The sequence below is a fragment of the Bidens hawaiensis genome, unplaced genomic scaffold (assembly GCF_021521415.1).
Source record: "Bidens hawaiensis isolate Kalapana, Puna unplaced genomic scaffold, B.hawaiensis_p1.1 tig00051977_1, whole genome shotgun sequence".
NCBI lineage: Eukaryota > Viridiplantae > Streptophyta > Magnoliopsida > Asterales > Asteraceae > Bidens > Bidens hawaiensis.
The window spans coordinates 1670-20856 of record NW_027499317.1 but is presented as its reverse complement, the minus strand read 5'-3'; the positions used below and the strand labels follow the sequence as shown (position 1 = coordinate 20856).

Below are 19187 nucleotides of genomic sequence, written 5' to 3'. Positions count from 1 at the left end.
TCGTTCTTTGAGTAATCCGCCTTGGTTGTTCTTGGTTGCCATATTCCAACATTGTGGTATCAGAGCAATCCAGGTTGTGATTCAAGCACTTCATTCTTTAATCAATAACATGGCCAGAAGAGATTCAATTTCCGCGATCCCTATCCCAGTGTTCAAAGGGGATGGATATGATTTTTGGCAGATACGCATGAAGACCATCTTAATTTCTCAAGATTTATGGAAGTATGTTGAAACAGGCTTTGATGGAGTGATGATGACCATGACCGATTAAGGGAGAATCGGAAGAAGGATGCTAAGGCTCTGGCTATTATTCAGCAAGGGGTCCATGATGAGGTGTTTTCTAGAATTGCTGCTGCAACCCAATCGAAAAAGGCATGGAATCTACTCAAGAACGAGTACCAAGGTGACACCAAAATGAAGATAGTAAGACTTCAAGGTCTTCGTCGGGAATTCGAGACGAGTCAGATGAAAGAAGGAGAACAGGTTGCAGATTACCTATCAAAAGTTATGAAGATTATTAATCAACAACGGGCGTATGGTGATGATGTTACTGATCAAACGGTGGTCGAAAAACGTGGTGTTAACCGTGGTCATGTTAGAGGTAGAGGACGAGTTTTTGGCAGAGGAAGAGAAGGCGTGCAATGTTACAATTGCAATCGTTTTGGTCATGTTAGATCGGAGTGTTGGAGTGAACCTCAAGCAAACGCTGCCCTAGAAGGAGAAGATGGTGATAATGAGGGACGACTCTTCATGGCGGTTTCTGGTTGCTATGAACAAAGTGAGGCTTTCATGGCAAATAATAATGAAGGTACATCCACGAGTAATGTATGGTTTTTGGACAGTGGATGCTCAAATCACATGACGGGTCAAAAGAAATTATTTAAAACCCTAGATGATACTGAAAAGGTAAGGGTTAAAATGGGTAATGGAAAAGGAATACAGGTGGAAGGTCAAGGTGATGTAAAAGTTAAAGTCATCACTGGAAAAAATATAGGACCATTGAAGGGGTTCAATTTTCTCCAAACCTAAGCTTTAATCTCCTTAGTGTGGGACAATTGATGAGGAATGGTAACTCAATATTGTTTGACAATGGAGTATGCACTATCACAAACAAACGAAGTGGAGAAGTCACTATAAGGTGCCCATTGCAAACAATAATACTTTTCCTCTTGACATCACACAGGTACAATCTTTACTAGCTTCTGTTGATGATCAAGATTCCTTACTATGGCACCTTAGGTATGGGCATCTCAATGGACAAAGTCTAAAGGTACTACGAGATAAAGGTATGGTAAAAGGGTTACCGACAATACAAAATTGGAGTTCGGTGTGCGAAGGGTGTGTTTTTGGAAAACAAACCAGACAAGAGTTTCCTCATAATGCATCGAGGGCAACTCATATCATGCAGCTGATACACACTGATGTTGTTGGACCAATGCCGGTACCATCGTTAGGAGGCAGTAGATATTTCGTGTTATTTACCGACGATTATAGTCGAATGACTTGGGTATATTTTCTAAGGGAGAAATCAGAAGTGTTCGGAAAGTTTAAAATTCTCAAGGCTAAGATTGAAAACGAGACGGGAGGGAAGATAAAAGCCATACGATCGGATAATGGTGGAGAGTTTTGCTCAAAAGAATTCAACATGTTTTGCGATAATGAAGGAATTCGACATAATCTCACTGCCCCATACACACCACAGCAAAAGGGTGGGTCAGAAAGAAAGAGTGTACGAGATGGCTATGAGTATGTTTAATGGAAAGGGTCTAAGCAAACAATTTTGGGGAGAAGCAGTAGCCACGGCTGTGTATCAAAGGTACCTATCACTAACTAAGGCTGTTAGTGAGTAAACTCCATATGAGGTGTACTACGGGACGAAGCCCTCAGTGCATCATCTAAAGGTGTTCGGATGTGTGGCTTATGCGTTAACACATGTACAACAAAGAAGAAAGCTAGACCCTAAATCAGTTAAGTGCATATTCGTTGGATATGCTCCCAACAGCCAAGGCGTATAGGCTGTATGACCCAAGTAAGAGGACCGTAATTACCAGTCGAGACGTTGTATTCGAGGAGATGGCGGAATGGCATGCAATCAAGAATAAAAGACATGTTTTACCAGCAGAGTTTGTACAACCAGAACTAATAACTATCGATAATGATCATGAAAGTACTGGTGGGTCAGAAGATGATCATGCAAGAAGTATCGAGAATAATAGTGGGCCAGAAGATGATCATGCAACTGATGAGGAAGAAAGTTTAGATACGGCTGCAAATAATCCAGAAACAAGGAAGAGTAGCAGAACAAAAGGACCATCCACACGTCTAAATGACTATGTTGTAGGGTCTACTAGTAGAAAAACTACTGATGATCAAACGGGTGAACTAAATACATGCCAACTAGCTCTTACTTTATTGGAACCCACTAACTTTAATGAAGCAATTCAACATGAAGAGTGGTTAAAAGCAATGAACGAAGAGTTAAAGTCCTTGGAAAGTTATGAAACCTGGACGTTAACAAGTTTACCAAGTAACAAAAGGCCATTGGGTTGAAGTGGGTTTATAAAATAAAAAGTTGGAGCTGATGGAAAGATTCAGAAGTACAAGGCACGTTTGGTTGCTAAAGGGTATTCGCAAGAGTATGGAATTGACTACGAAGAAACTTTTTCACCTGTAGCCCGGTTCGAAACAATTAGAGTTATACTATCTATTGCAGCTCAGCAAGGCTGGAACGTCCAACAACTTGATGTGAAGTCAGCCTTTCTTAATGCCCCCCCCCCCCCCCTTCAAGAAGAGGTATATGTCGTTCAACCCCCAGGTTTGAGATTGAAGATCAAGAAGAAAAGGTGTACAAATTACACAAGGCATTATATGGTTTAAAGCAAGCCCCGCGTGCGTGGTATGAACGAATTGACAAATATCTACAAGAACAAAGGTACTTCAGAACTCAAAGTGAACCAACTGTGTATGTGAAGAAAGCCAAAAAAGATATTATAATTGTATGTCTATATGTTGATGACATAATTTATACAAGTTCATCGAAGGAATTATTGTTGGAGTTCAAAACCTTGATGCAAAAGGAGTTTGAGATGTCTGATCTAGAAGACTTATCATATTTTCTTGGGTTAGAAGTAATAAAAGGGCTGATGGTATTTTTGTATCACAAAGGAAGTATGCTGGGGATCTGCTAAAAAGGTTTGGAATGAAGAACTGTAAGTCCTCTTTGACTCCTATGAATTGTGGAGAAAAATTTAAAGTTGATGTAGTCGATGAACTAGCTGATGCCCGTGTCTTCAGAAGTCTTGTCGGAGGGTTATTATATCTTTCACATACGAGGCCTGAACTTGCATATGCAGTAAGTTTGATCTCAAGGTACATGCAAAATCCCACAACATGTCATCTAAGTGCAGCAAAACGAATTCTCAGGTATGTAGCTGGGACAATAGATTACGGTTTGTGGTATGAATATGGAATGGAGACAAAGTTGGAAGGGTACACAGATAGTGATTGGGCAAGTTCTGTAGAAGATAGAAAGAGTATCTCAGCGAATGTGTTTTCTTTAGGTTCCGGAGCAGTGTCTTGGAGTTCAAATAAACAACCAATTGTAGCCTTGTCCTCGACCGAAGCCGAATATGTGGTAACAACTGCGGCTGGATGGCTGAGGAAATTGCTAAAATAATTAGGGTATGAACAAGAGGTACCAACCCCTATATTCTGTGATAATCAATCTGCTGTGTTTCTCTCTAAAAATGTTGCATTGCATAACAGAAGCAAACATATAGATATAAAGTATCATTACATAAAGAGTTTGGTTGAAACAAAGCAAGTGGAAATCTTGTCATGCTACACAGAAGATCAAGTGGCAGATGTTCTTACAAAGGCTTTCGGAAGTGAGCAATTTTTCTATCTAAGAAGTTTGCTGGGTGTTAAGAGACTTTGAATTAAGTGGGGGTGTTGAAATATTAATTCAAAGTTTATGTCTTTATTATTATTGTTATTTAGGGATTATCTTGTTTAGTTTTTTAAATTAGTTTTATATTTATCTTGTTTAGAAATTTGATAGGGTTAAGTTTTATTTCCTTGTTTGAGTCGGTTTGGGTTTCCTCTCCTATATAAGGAGATTTATGTTTAATGAAAAATATTGTCGTTCTTTGAGTAATCCGCCTTGGTTGTTCTTGGTTGCCATATTCCAACAACTTTCACCAATGGATTTTCAACAGACTTGTCTATCGATGATACTAGATTGTTTAATAGTGAACAAATAAAATATGTAAGACATGGCTTGTTACGTGGATAAAATTAGGGTCTGATTGTTTTTTCCTTGTCGGTGTGGCCCGGTCACAGTATAACTTGTCACCATAGCATGTCGTTGTGCCTCTTGTTGCCACCGTTGTGATATTATTTGCCATCATTTGCTTGCTCTCATAAAATTTTCTTTCTATTAATTTATTTTTCATAATTAGTTGTTTTTCTTACAAAATTTATTTTGTGTTCATTACGGTCTAAACGTTCGATTTTCTCACTACAAAGGTTACTTGATAGAATATGTTAGTTTGGATTTAATTAATTGTGCTGGTTAAATATCTTTTATTCAAATTATATCTTTAGTCCCAAATTAGTTTTTCATCAAGTGGTAAATAGCACTATGTCAATGGCTTATATAATCGTAAATCAACTAAGGTAGTAGTAATATGCAGCTATTAAGCAACAATGACAATCAATTAGTAACACAAAGCCAACCAATTAATTTAATAAATTCTTCACTTCTTACAAATCAAATATATTGAAAACATATTATAATATCCAAGCAAAAGGAAAAGGACACACCATTTAAGTATGCGAAGCGTAACGACCAAGAGAGACCGAAAGATCAACCGCGATACCAAACAAAAGGATTGACAAACCAAGAAAGTTGATCACATAACTTTCTCTATTGTTTGTGAGCTGCATGAATGTGAACTTCTGCATCAGTCCGGTTAGAGCCACACATATCGCCATGTATAACAACATTCTTCCGCCCAACACGTGCCAATGTGATAGCCTTGTTCTTGTCACCACTGATGCTTTTGGAAATACAAACAAACTGAAACCGAATAGCCACTGCCCAAAATATACAATGTCTTAATTCAAAGATATTTAAGTTCTAACAATATTAATATTCAAACACTTGCACAATTAGTCCTAAAAGTCTCATGTTAAACTTGTCACGTTGGATATAAATCTATAAAATATCAATTATTATAAATAAAAAACAAATAAATGTACCCAGTAAAATCAGACTTATAACAAAGTTATTCGTAGGTTCTGGAAGGACCAGGAAAAGTAGTATATCAAGTTTTGTATCAATCTTTCAAAATATGTGAGTAGTATGATAATATTATTAGCTAATAATCTTGTATATTACCTGCAAGATGAAGAGGCAGAAAGTGCCCATACCAATCCAAGAATGCAAGCTATACATATCTAGTATATTCATCTTATTATGGAACTTGAATGTTGCATGAATCCCAACAATGCCCAAAACAAGTGCCGAAAGGTGTAAGAACATGTGTACATACTTCTGGATCCGCCTGTCTGCTCCTACCGTCTTGTATGCCATCATTGCTGTTTCGTTAACACATAAATATTTGCATAATAACCGTTAACATCTCAATCCAAATACATAATACAAGAAAAAACTTACCTTCACCGATGAGAAATATGAACCCAAAGAACATAAGGAAAGGGTGAACCTGAAATGGGATATGAATATGATCACTTAATTAATATAATGAAAATAGAGCATGGTTAAAAGAATGAAGGTAACTATTTTACATTGAATATGCGGTAAGGGTTGGATGAATCAAGGTCGAGTCCTTCACGATAGTGTAACAACCAAATAAGCATAAGGATGTTAGCCAATATACCAAACACGTGTGCGGCTACTGTGAATGTTGAGCCGCTCCTCAAGAAGGACTCTCGGGTAACGGCGTAATCCATTGCAAATGATGATCAGTGGGTGTTTCTGATCACTTATTTTTAAGTTATAGTTGTTATATGGTTTACTTTAGATAATCTGAATATATAGTAAAAAAAGAACATAAATGTGTAAAGGTTGCTTGATATCATAGGTTTGGAATCAAGGTAGAGTTGTGCTTTTGAAAAAGCTTCAATATGAAGAGAACTTAATCCAGCTAAAGGAAATATATTCTAGGACACCCTTCTGGTTAAACAAGGCCCCAGCATGTCTCATCTACATAAAAAAAAATGTTAAAAGAAAATTTTTATGAAAAAAAATAACTTTGATCCACATTGTAGCATAGCATCTTATATATATGATCTTAATTTACATATATTTTTTTGGCATAAATCTTAGCTTCTTTTTAATTACTTTTGGGGAATCGGAAGCAGTGATTCTTCGCTTCGAGTGCCAGTTTAACAAGATTTCTCTAGAAAGGTTTCATTCAAGAACAAAGTGATAGCTTGATCATAGTTATATGCTTCATAAGACGCATTCCAAATTACATGATACTTTGATATGGTGATGTGTTTAATAAAAAAAAAGGTATTGTAATCAAAAGTTAAATTACTAGTGAATTTAGATTTTGGTGAATAACTTTTGATATCTTGATGAAGACGACCCAACAAATAATAAATAAAAGGTGTTATAGATGTCATATTACTAGACAAGATAAGAAGTATTTCAACTTTAATCCGAATAATGGCAGCAATACGTTTCTGAAATGGGGACGAGAGCATCCTTATGGTGGTTAATCTGAAATTATATGTTACTTTTAATTCAATGATCCAACTATTTTTTTATTATTTGTTTTTAATTATTTGTGTGTTTTGTTAAGTCTTGGTTGCAGACTTGATTGGGCTTACCTTGCTTAAAGGAGAGCCTGTTGGATTGGGTTTAGTAGGCTTAGCAAGATGTAGCACAGGTTAAAGTGTGGGCCTGGCCCATTTTATGACATTTGTCAAATTTGAGTCTCGAGTATGTATTCGTTATGTAAACTTTTATTTTATAAAACGACTCAACATTTTTGTTTTCCTTATCTATTTATTATATAATATTATTATATATCTCGATCACCAATAAACCAATGTTTACCTTATTATAGTGACGCTAAGAAAAAAAACATAAGGAATTCAAAATGATTATCGAAAAGTCGTTATGAGTTTTACAAACCTTTAGACTCACATTTTAACTTGATTTAAACTTAAGGGGGTGTTTCTGTAAATATGCAATACATATATAAACTCACAAAACCCTAAACCTCCGATTTTCCGGCGATGATTTCCAGCGTCCGGCGACCACCGGCAACCTCCGCCACTGCCGTCACCACCATTCCAGACATGACCACTCCCCACCTCTCCCTCTGGTCCGTAACACCATCAACCTCAGCCACCTTCCCTCTCTTTCTCCGCTCCGGTGAGCTCGGGTTTCCGGCGATGAGCCGCCGCCTCCGGCCACCACCTCCGACGCAGCACCACCCTCCTCCCTTCTCGCACCTTCAACCTGACACCGCCATTTCCCTTTTTCCCGTTTTTCCGGCGACCTTCGGCCCGCCGTGTCTCTCTCTATCTCTCTCTCTCTCTCTCTCTCTCTCTCTCTCTCTCTCTCTCTCGCGTCGTTTCTCGCTCTCTCTGTTTCTCTCCCTCTGTTTCTCTCTCTCTCTCCCTTGCCGTTGCCCTCGTCTCCGGCAAGTTTAGCTAGGGTTCATTCCCGGTATCGAGCCACGACTCGTGAACATGAAAAAGGTAAAAAATTTGGGTGTTGGTATTATTAAATTTCATATATCGAATTTTAGATTTAAATTGTTCGTAATCGGTTTTATTTATCGGTTATAATTTTTGGAAACGAGTTGGTTTGATTTTGGGTAAAAGACAAACACCCGGGAAATGGATATGCTATTTTCTTATGGGTTTAAGTTAACAATTGATATTTTGTTTCGGTTGGTTAGTACATAAGTTGTTGAACGAAAGGTCTTGGGTTCGGGTCTCATCCTAGATCGGTTTTGGTTCTTTTTATACTTAATAAATTTATTATTTCTATTTAGTATTAACATAAATACATAAAGATTATTATTATTATTATTATTATTATTAACAAGATAATATTTATTATTATTATTAATATTATTATTTTTATTATTAACAAGATAATATTTACTATTATTATTATCACTATTATTATTGTTATTATTATCATTTAACAAAACAATTATTATTATCTATTAAAACCATATTTTATCATTACTTACTATCAATAATATTAGTATAGTTATTTTGCGAACTCGTTTAGAAATCAAACCAACATCGCGTATGGTATCATAATTTACTATCAATATAATTTATTATTATTATTATTATCATTTTTTTTATCAACAAAATTTTAATTAATACTAAGATCTTTATTCTATAACTATTATTATTAGTATTATACTATATTTGTATTATTAATAATAATTATTGTTATTATTACTATTATCTTTATCTTATATCTATATATATATATATATACAATCTATCTTTTTTTGAATTATTACTATCATTACTATCATCATCATTAATAATACTTTTATAAACTTTATTACCAATTCATTTTTATAAAACCCGAACTCTTAAATTAAGCACGTCTTGTTTATATTTTGATATTGTTTTAGTTATTTAAAAGGCCAATAAAATAATAATATTTTATTTTAAATTATCAATTAAGTACGAGTCCTTAATCATTAACAAATTAACCGGTAATCCGATTTACAACCGAACTTTCTCGTCCAATGTTTCCAATATAGTTTCATTATGGTTTCAAGTTCATTAATATATATTACATTATTTATTTTAGCTACGGTGTTTATCGTTTCAAGTTGGATCTGTTCGTTTACCATTCGAGCTTCATTTATTTATCTATTTATTTCTCGGTTCATCAATCGAGGTGAGTACTTTCATACCCATTTTTCCATCTTTCGTTTTGGGGTGACATTTCATACTTATCAAACTAAATGCTTTAATTACTTGCATCTTAAACCCACAAACGTGATTGTATACCTTACTTGAATAATTACTCGATTTGGTGTTCTATGCTTATTTGTCTATGTGTTTATCGCTTTCGGATGGTGGAACTATAAATCCTAGACCATTTGGCAACCCCTCATGACAAGGTGTCGTTAACGTAATGCAATTAACGATAACTATAAAATCCTAGACTACTTGGCAACCCCTTGTAGCTAGGTGGCGCTAACGTAAAACTATTAGCGATTGTCAATTTATCCAAGTTTATAGCTTTTATTTATTGTTTTGTATACAAGTTTGTGGCTTTTTATTACTATATACTTATAGGCTCAAACTTATGAATTGCTCACCAACCTTTGTGTTGACAAACTTTATTTTATGAAATGTTAAAGGTTTGACTTTTGTTGACTCGAGTGCTTGACGGAAATCGTTATCAAGACTATTAGGGTATTAGTGAAATGAACAATATGATTGCTATTTGTTTATATGAACGAGATGTGTTATTAGTGATTTGTTGAAATAAAATGAGTTGAATAAATATTGTCACTTTAAATAGTGTCTTGTGTATTTGTCCAATCACGTTGCACCCCGGTATGTTCCGCCGCCTTTGGTCGGTGTGTTACACATTTTATGGTACGTGATGTTGTGGTTAACCGGTTTCTAACCGGTTTGAACCCGATTTTTTAACCGGTTACTAATCGATCCAATCTTAACCGGTTACTAACCGATTCTAACCGCCGGTTAGTAACCGGTTTGTATTATTGATTTCAAAACCGGTTAACCGAACCAGTTAACTGATTTTTTTAATTATTATTTTATTAAAAACCGGTTATTAACCGGTTAACCAGTCCGGTCAAAACCGGTTACTACCCTACCCGAAAAACCGGTCTAACCGGTTAATTCCCGTCAAAAAAATAACCGTTTAGCAAATTAACCGGTTGATGGTTAACCGGTTAACCGATTTGTGCACCTCTAGGTTTGGCAGTGTATAAATTCTTCAAATATAAAGAAAAATTAGATTTTAATAATCCAAAACTATCACCTGTTAGCCGATAAGGCGATAATAATACATACTTACACTTTGACCAATGATAATCATAACTTTTACTTTTGGTGACAATAACAATCTCGATAGCACAATTATTATAGATTTTACACTCAATTAACATTTTGTTTATACTCCATTTCGCTAGTACGTTTCTCCATTTCATTCGTAATCATTATTTCGATAGAAATCGAATGAGAATTCAAATATAAATCAACTAGTTTTTATCCCCGTGTTACGGGGATTTTTTTATATTGCTTGTTCTAATATTTATTTATTTTTTGAATTTATATATTTTTTATTATATGAAAGTTAATAATATACTTATGATTTGATGATAAATTGTTTCACAAATAAATGAGATATTATAACCCGATTTAAAAGCTATATGGTTTTGATGAGACCCAAGACCCGTTTATTTTTTTTTACTATAAAGTTGATTTTTTAATTATAAATAATAGTTATGAAAGTTAATAACATACTTATGGTTTGATGAGACCCAAGACTTCTTTATATTTTTTTACTATCAAATTTGTTTTTTAATTTAAATAATATTTATATCTTTTTTAAAATAAATAAGATATTAATTTTTATTATATCCTATTTTATAGGATTTTTACATCAATAATTTGGTGAGAATAATTTTTAATTCAATGAGATGTTATAACCCATTTAAGGATATCTGGGTTTGGTAAGACCCATACACATGAATTCGGGTCAAATGCATGAGAATGCTCCATTTAAAAATCAAGCAAATCTGGTTACTCCAAAAATAAGGGGAGCGACCACATCACGACCCGTAGGATTTTTATGTCTTCGTTTATATATATTACTAGTTTTTATCCCCCATATTACGGGGGTTGTTTTATATTGTTTGTTCTAATATTTATTTATTTTTTGAATTTATATATTTTTATTATATGAAAGTTAATAATATACTTATGGTTTGATGATAAATTGTTTCACAAATAAATGAGTTGTTATAAACCGGTTTAAAAGCTATATGGTTTTGATGAGACCCAAGACCCGTTTTTTTTTCACTATAAAAATTGGTTTTTTTAATTATAAATAATATTTATGAAAATTAATAATATATTTATGGTTTGATGAGACCCAATACCCGTTTATTTTCTTTACTATAAAATTGGTTTTTTTAATTATAAATAATATTTATGAAAGTTAATAATATAGTACTTATGGTTTGATGAGACCAATACCCATTTATTTTTTTATTATAAAATTGGTTTTTAATTTAAATAATATATATATATCTTTTTTAAAATAGGTAAGATATTAATTTTAGTATATCCTATTTTATAGGATTTTTACATCAATAATTTAGTGAGAATAATTTTTTTATTTAATGAGATGTTATAACTCGTTTAAGGAATATATGGGTTTGGTAAGATCCATACCCATGAATTCGGGTCAAAATGCATGAGAAGCCTCTATTCAAAAATCAAGCAAATCTGGCGACTCCCAAAAAAGGGGGAGCGACCAATCGCGAAACGTAGGATTTTTATGTTTTCGTTTATATATATTATAGATAGATAGATATAGATGATTATTATATTACCTAAATTGCTTTTACAATTTATAAATAAAACTAAAAGTCAGATTATCATTTACCAAACTATAAATATAAATTATTATCAACCATCAAGCCAATAATTTGATTAATAAAATCCTAAATTTCCATAAAAATTATATAGTATTTGCTAATTGGGTAGGTAGATCCAAAAAGAGTAAAAAAGTTATCACCAAATTAAAAAAAAAAAAAAAAAAAAAAAAAAAAAAAAAAAAAAAAAAAAAATCTTTGAAACCAAGTGGACAACAATAAGTGGCCCCACCCTTTAAAAACCAAACCTCTTTTTTCTCAAACTCATCATAGTCAAACATCAAACACAAACAACAAACACAGAAACACACACACTTGATCCACATCTCCACCATGTCTTCCCTATCTCTCCTCACCCGTCCACCCTTCTCCACCACCACCTTCCACCGTCACACCACCACCTTCCGCCACCGCCACCTCACCATCAAAGCCTTCTCAGCCCCCACCCCAGTCCAACCTCTAACCCAAGACGACCTCAAAAAACTAGCCGCAGACAAAGCCCTAGAGTATGTCAAATCCGACATGATCCTCGGCCTAGGCACCGGCTCCACCGCCGCCTTTGTCGTATCGAAACTAGGCCAACTCTTAGCCTCTGGTGAACTCAAAAACATCATAGGTGTACCCACTTCCAAAAGAACCCAAGAACAAGCTCTTTCACTAGGTATCCCATTATCCGTATTAGACGATCACCCGAAGCTCGATTTAGCCATCGATGGCGCGGACGAAGTCGACCCGAATTTGAATTTAGTTAAAGGGAGAGGGGGGGCATTGTTAAGGGAAAAAATGGTGGAAGCGGCTTCGGATAAGTTTGTCGTCGTGGTCGATGATTCGAAACTGGTGTCGGGGCTCGGTGGGAGCGGTTTGGCAATGCCGGTTGAGGTTGTGCACTTTTGTTGGAAGTATAATTTGGTTAGGCTGCAAGAGTTGTTTAAACAAGAGGGGTGTGATGCTAAGTTGAGGTTGAATGATGATGGGAAGCCGTATGTGACGGATAATTCGAATTACATTGTGGATTTGTATTTCAAGACGCCGATTAAGGATGCGTGGGCGGCTGGGAAGGAGATTTCGGCGTTTGAAGGGGTAGTGGAACATGGGTTGTTTTTGGATATGGCGACCGCGGTTATTATTGCCGGGAAAGATGGAGTTAGTGTTAAGAGTAAGTGATGGTTAAAGTTTGTGTTTTAATAAGGGATGATGTAAGTTTATATCTCATGGTTTTAATGTAACATTAATGTGATAATGTATGATGAATACAAATTGAAATGTTTTGATTTGATTTTAGTTTCCGGAAACGGATTCGTTGTGTTCGATCAGTTTGATGAAGTTTGCGACGATTGTTTTTCCTTCGGTTGTTATGATGCTCTCGGGATGAAACTGCACGCCCTGTGAGACAAGATAATAATGTATTTAGATCAGTTGTTTATAATTAGGCGGTAGCTATACAAACACCACTGACATGTCATCTAGACGCCAGTAACTTGTCATATGACCGGTAATGCGAAAAGTGGTCAAAGAGGTCGTTTATTATAGTCATACGGCACGTTTTATTTTTTGACTGAAAAAGAAATGATTCATGTGACCATTGACAAAATCCATACGGGCCTGTATTTTTTCTCCATATTATACGGCCCATATATCATCATACAGACCGCATGATAGGATGAAAAATGTCGTATGGCCCGTATGATGTGACAGGCAAGATGTACAATTTTTGGGATGCTGTGCCTATAGCATTACCCTAATTATAATTTTTAATAATAAGAATTAAAATAAGGAAATATGAATGGTACCTGCAAATGGGGATAAAGTTTGTGACGAGCAGCCATAACGAGTCCGTCTTCGGTCCATGCTGTTATTTCAAGCGCATCACTCGGAAAGCTTTCCTTCTCTATCACAAGGCTGTGGTATCTACCAACGGTAAACGGGCTGCAATGACAAATAGTGTTTTGGTCAACTCAAAAGTCAAAACTGTCTTGACATGTTACCCAACCTCTACAGTTCACATTTAACAAATAAATGTTGTTGATGCAAGAAAACATTAAAGCTATCTTTTGGTTTTGTATTTCAACATCAAGATTAGGTGGAGTTAAGTTATACTTTTTGTGGACTTAAATATAAGCAAAGAAACTTTGAATATAATCAAAAGATTAGTTGAGTTGAATTTCAGAACATACTTTGATATGCCAGCGAACAAAGACGGGAACTTGCCCTCGTAATAAACCAGTGAACTTTTTCCATGCATAACACCATAAGGCGACCGCACAATTTTCCCTTCAAAGATATTAACTTGTTAAAAAGTAGTAAAAGTCACACAAAGAATCATATAAATGATTAAAAAAATCATTAAAAAGAAAATTGTATAATCCTATGGTAATTCAATCAGGATCCATATAACTAGGGGTGCAAACGAGCCAAGCTGCTCTCGAACTACTCGAGATCACCTCGTGAAAAAGCTCAATCGAGCCGAGCTTAAACGAGCCCGAGCTTCACTTATCGAGCTCGAGCCGGCTCGCGAGCCTAAACGAGCCTGTCATTTATATATTTTTTTATAACTATATATATTAATAGATACATATGTATTTAATAATTATTGATTGATATATATAATTTATGAAAAAAATTAACTAGATAACATATTATTTTATATATAAAGTTATTATGAAAATAAATATACAAATATAATTAGTAATATATAAAAATTAATTAATAAATATTAAACGAGCCGAGCTCAAGCTTGAAAAACTATGAAACGAGCCGAGCTCGAGCTCGAGCTCCGTATAAGTTCAACGAGCCGAGCTCGAGCCTGGTCGGGATTGGCTCGGCTCGTTTGCACCCCTACCTATCTCTAACAGCTAGTTTGCAGCATATGTAACCCATATATCTAAATGAGTCAACCGGGTTGTGAATGAGCTGTAATCAAGTTGTACAACGGTAAATGGGTCATATACATGTGTTGCAGGTTAACCTGATGAACCCTCTTTAATACTAATGTTAAACAGACGATCAACCCGCACACGACTTATTTTCTTAAACCATAATCGTTAGCAATTCTGGTCGACGATAGATGCAAGTATCAAATATATAATGTCAAAAATATTCACCTCCAAAAGCTTCACCAGTGCACTGTAATCCCATGCATACACCAAATAACGGTATATCAGGTCCAAGTTCCAGTACTGTTTGCAATGATATACCCGAATCTTGTGGTGCACCTATATAATAAGAGATTGATATAATTAAGGTAAAAAAATTTTCTTTTTCAAAACGCAATTAAGGTAAAATATTAGAGGTACAATTGCCACAACCATGATCTTACCAGGTCCAGGTGATATAAGAATTCCTCTCGGCTTTTTCCTATAGAACAAAATATTATACATTCAATATCAGTTGCTGGCGTTCGTGTTTGTTTGTCTATCTTTAACCGAACAAACGATCGAACACGAACAGTTTAATAAACGGGGGTTTTCTTGTTCGTGTTCATGTTCTTCAATAAGAAAATGAGTGTGTTTGTTTATGTTTGATAAATGAACAGTTCACGAACGTAAACGAGCGAGCATAACTAAAGATAGATGAACGAACATAACCAATTGAACTTCAGTTAAAAGTTGCAGTGGGTCTCAAAAATTTTTAATGAATATAATAAGTGACGAACTTAAAAGGAACGTAATCGAACGAACATTCACGAACATAAATGGACGAACAAGACATGCATATGTGTTTGTTCATTTAACTAAATGAACAAAAAATTCTATTCATATTCGTTCATTTATTAAATAAACGAGCTTCACACTATATGTTAATTGAGCGTTCGGTTTATTTACATTCCTAGAAAGAGGCGGAAAAATAAAAATAAAAATAACAAAATGATATATAACAAATAAAATCTATTAAAATGAAAGAACAATTACTTTTTCAGTTCATCAACAGTAAGCTCATCGTTTCGGTAAACCTCAAAGTTGCAGCCCAGCTATCCCATATACTAAATATTATAAAGGGGCGTTAGTATAAAGTAAATCAAATCAATATCTAGTAATGCACAACAGAAGATTACATATTTTTAAAAATAATAATAACATGAGTAAAGCGAGGAGAACCTGGCAAAGGTTATAAGTGAAGCTGTCATAATTGTCGATGACGATAACAGGATTGTGATGTTTGCTTACAACACCTCGTGAGTTTAAAGATTCATTCTCGGAAACAGCGTGACATATTATTGGAAAAACTCTAGTTTCCTTTGGTTGCATACAATATAAGTTAACATTGTTTACAGGAAGGAACTGTGGGGCTCGGTTGAGATATCGGGCTTTCTGAGGGATCAATGAAGATCTTACTTGAACTGAAGAGTTCTGAGGTAACGTAAAAGCGACCATCGTTTGTATGATTCTGAAATGAAATAAAGTTTCAATATTAGAACACAACTATTACAGCAATATCTAAAAGCAGATCAATATTAGCAGGTAGTGAAAGAAGATTTTATTTGAATATCTAAAAGGCTACACTAATCACAATTCCACGAACAATTTCTAGACTGAATTAGGTTATATGTGCTATAAAGTCTAAAAATATTAATCCTATTGTGCAGTTAAAGCCCTATAATATATTGTGGGACAGATTAATAAACATTTCCCATGTGCACTTAAAGCCCTATGTTATTTGCAATTTGCATTATTGATCTTTCAACCACGGGCCACTGAATAATGAAAACCAAGCTGTATCAGCTCAACAAACAATATAGGCGAGAATTAAAGAAAAAAGTTAAAACGTTTAACTGAAAACGGTAGAGAAACACGCCTATTGATACAAAAGGATATCTTTATAAGTAAACTTAACATTCGACTACCAGAATATGTCACCGTTTAAGAAGATTATGAGACGAATAAATGAGACAACAAAATGTCAGTTAGGTTCTAGTTTTCTTATCGAAACTTTAGAAGTTGCATGTAGCAGATTGAGTCTTCTAGTTAAGATCTAACATTCTAACTGATGTATAACAAAGAATTCATGAAAATATATAAAACATCACTGGTTCATTAGTCATAAGATTACATCATAAATGCATTCACCTCTAGCAACTGCAAGAAAGCATGCTGAAGAGGTATGTACCCGCCTCAACACCGAGCGAGGCGGGTCAACCCACAAGATAAACACATTATGAAGGCACAAAGCCAAAACCTATGCGCATGGCGCATACAAAACATGCTCAGGCATCATATGCCCAGGCACACATATGCTCGCGCATTACATATGCGCGCGGCGCTTATCACATGCTCGTGCATATCACATCTGCCCAGGCACACATATGCTCGCGCATCACATATGCGCGCGGCGCACCAGCGCGCGGCGCATATCACATGCTCGTGCATATCACATCTGCGCATGAAATATCTGCGCGTGAGAATAAAGAGAAGACCTCGCGCATCCTCAGGATGGGCGCATATCACACATGCACATAATCGACCTCGTCCTTATCCAAATCAGGATTAGGGCAACCTTGATTGTGCACGTCAGACAACCTTCCAGAAGGCATCTTTTTAAGGAATAAGAATATGCTGATGTTGACAGCTGCCAAATGAAAGGTCGACAACTCAGCATGACACATGTGCTACCACGTGATTACAACCAACGAGAAAGCGCCAGGTGTCCCAGAGGACACGTGGCGCAGTGCGATTGGAGGAGGCCAACGAGGTTGAGCCTAATCAGTGGAAACCCTAGCACTATAAATACAGCATCAACTCCACTTTGATGAGGGGATTCATACTCAATCATTGACAGTTACAGGCAGTGATATCACATTCAATCATATTGAATTACATTCACTCACAGTCAGTTACATATAATCACACAGTCTCACAACCAGAGGGTATTGAGCAATTACGCAATACTCTTGAGATTCTCTTACACACATTATCATCTTCTCCACAATATACTGATTCTCACGCCGGAGGGTTACCCCAAAGAGGACCCCTCTGTCCCTTTCTGAGGGGTAAGTAACGGCGCTGTTCATTTTGTAGGTGGAAGAACACTGATCCAGAAGAACCATCGGTGAAATAGTATAATCACACCCGAGGAAAGTAGATCTGCTACCAGTGAGTAGATCCACGTTTCTTCATTGGCGCCATCCACTGTTACGTTCGGCAATCAGATCTAATCAGATCTACAAAAAAAAAAAATCAATCACCATGGTTTCTGGCATTCGTAACGTTGATCAAGCTCTGGAGGATATTGAACGTGAGGGTGTTAACGACGGACAGCAGGTTCTGAGGGTTCCGCGTGATTCTACGCGTACCACCAGCAACCGTCCCTTCGTCACAACCCCTCACGGCCAGACTGAAACTCCTCCAGACGATCTCGCGTTACAAAATATGGCCGGCGCGAAACTGAAAGGACCAATGGGTCCAGAAGAGGAAACAAATGATCCGAATGAATGGCTCATAAACGAGCAGCGGCGTCTGATAGAGAAGTACAACGAAATGGTCAAACAGAAGAAGCTGGCCGACCAAACACAAAGGCAAGCGTTTGATAAGCAGACTACAAAGAGGCCGCGCGCGCCGGAAGAATGACATTCTGTTCACACTGCACACACTGAGTTCAGTGATGAAGAAGTGCATAGCATGAGGAAGACACGGGATACTCATGCAGGAGGCTCACAGCTCCGCGCGCCTGTGAACATGGCGCCTGGAGCCAGAGCAGATCTGGATCTGCACATGCCGTACAGCCCACCGGTCAGAAGGCAAGTGGACGTAACCACACCCTACAGACCAGCCATCTTGGTAAAGCACTCAAAGTTTACTGCGCGCATCGCGCAGGCTCCCATCCAGCACAAGACCAAGATGCCAAGTGGTCTGGGCAAATATGATGGCACAACGGATCCAGATGACTTTTTGCAAGGTTTCTATAACACGGGAAACCTAGAGAGCTGGACGATGCCAACATGGTGTCATATGTTTGCTCGCTGCCTCACAGGCGCAGCGCGGGTATGGTTCGAGAGCTTGCCGACTGGGCAAATTGATGGGTTCGAGGAACTATTAGAAAAGTTCCAAGCCCACTTCGTACAGCAGCGCAGGCACACGAGCGATCCTGATGACATCATGCACTGCGTACGCAGGAATGATGAAACGATTGAAGATTACATCACTCGTTTCAATCAGGAGTCCCTGGCAATCGGGGGTATAACTGAGCAGCTCCTGCGCGTGGCCTTTATACAAGGCGCGCGCAGTGATCAACTCCGCCGAGCTCTCGTAAGCAAAGATGGTATGCCCACCACTTGGGCAAAACTAATGGAAGCCTCGCGAGTCTTCGCGAGAAATGAAAAACAGATTGCCCAAGATAGGGCAAGAGAAAGAGCGCATCAGGCTGAATCACCGCGCAGCAAAGAGAAGAGGGCCAAACAGAACTCTGTATGGTCCAGGTTGCAGCCAACAAGTTTTTCTTCAGCAGAAAAGCAAGCGCAACCAAGCTCACCCCAGCCCCAAAAAGATGTTCGTAATCGTGGGGATGGTGACAAGAGGGAGGGCGGCAGAGATCCTAGCA

At 36.6% G+C, this 19187-nt stretch overlaps 4 protein-coding genes across 4 annotated transcripts; 2 read left to right on the top strand and 2 right to left on the bottom strand.

Annotated features, from left to right (window-relative positions):
- Positions 1 to 109: 109 nt before the first annotated feature.
- Positions 110 to 1756, top strand: LOC143599326 (uncharacterized). Its single transcript, XM_077077310.1, has 3 exons — positions 110 to 222; positions 273 to 906; positions 1184 to 1756. The coding sequence occupies exons 1-3, from the start codon at positions 110 to 112 to the stop codon at positions 1754 to 1756; spliced, it is 1320 nt and encodes a 439-aa protein (XP_076933425.1).
- A 2966-nt stretch (positions 1757 to 4722) lies between these two features.
- LOC143599323 (putative transmembrane ascorbate ferrireductase 3) lies at positions 4723 to 6038 on the bottom strand. The gene is made up of 4 exons (XM_077077309.1): positions 5812 to 6038; positions 5681 to 5729; positions 5402 to 5601; positions 4723 to 5097 (listed from the first exon to the last, which is right to left on the bottom strand). Exons 1-4 carry the CDS (start codon positions 5974 to 5976, stop codon positions 4828 to 4830), a joined length of 684 nt encoding a protein of 227 aa, XP_076933424.1. The 5' UTR covers positions 5977 to 6038; the 3' UTR covers positions 4723 to 4827.
- A 5952-nt stretch (positions 6039 to 11990) lies between these two features.
- On the top strand, positions 11991 to 12938 carry LOC143599329 (putative ribose-5-phosphate isomerase 3, chloroplastic). Its single transcript, XM_077077312.1, has one exon. The coding sequence runs from the start codon at positions 11991 to 11993 to the stop codon at positions 12819 to 12821; it is 831 nt and encodes a 276-aa protein (XP_076933427.1). The 3' UTR covers positions 12822 to 12938.
- LOC143599330 (anthranilate synthase beta subunit 2, chloroplastic-like) lies at positions 12872 to 16050 on the bottom strand. The gene is made up of 7 exons (XM_077077313.1): positions 15752 to 16050; positions 15566 to 15636; positions 14974 to 15011; positions 14759 to 14869; positions 13832 to 13928; positions 13448 to 13583; positions 12872 to 13040 (listed from the first exon to the last, which is right to left on the bottom strand). Exons 4-7 carry the CDS (start codon positions 14790 to 14792, stop codon positions 12936 to 12938), a joined length of 372 nt encoding a protein of 123 aa, XP_076933428.1. The 5' UTR covers positions 14793 to 14869; positions 14974 to 15011; positions 15566 to 15636; positions 15752 to 16050; the 3' UTR covers positions 12872 to 12935.
- Positions 16051 to 19187: the final 3137 nt, after the last annotated feature.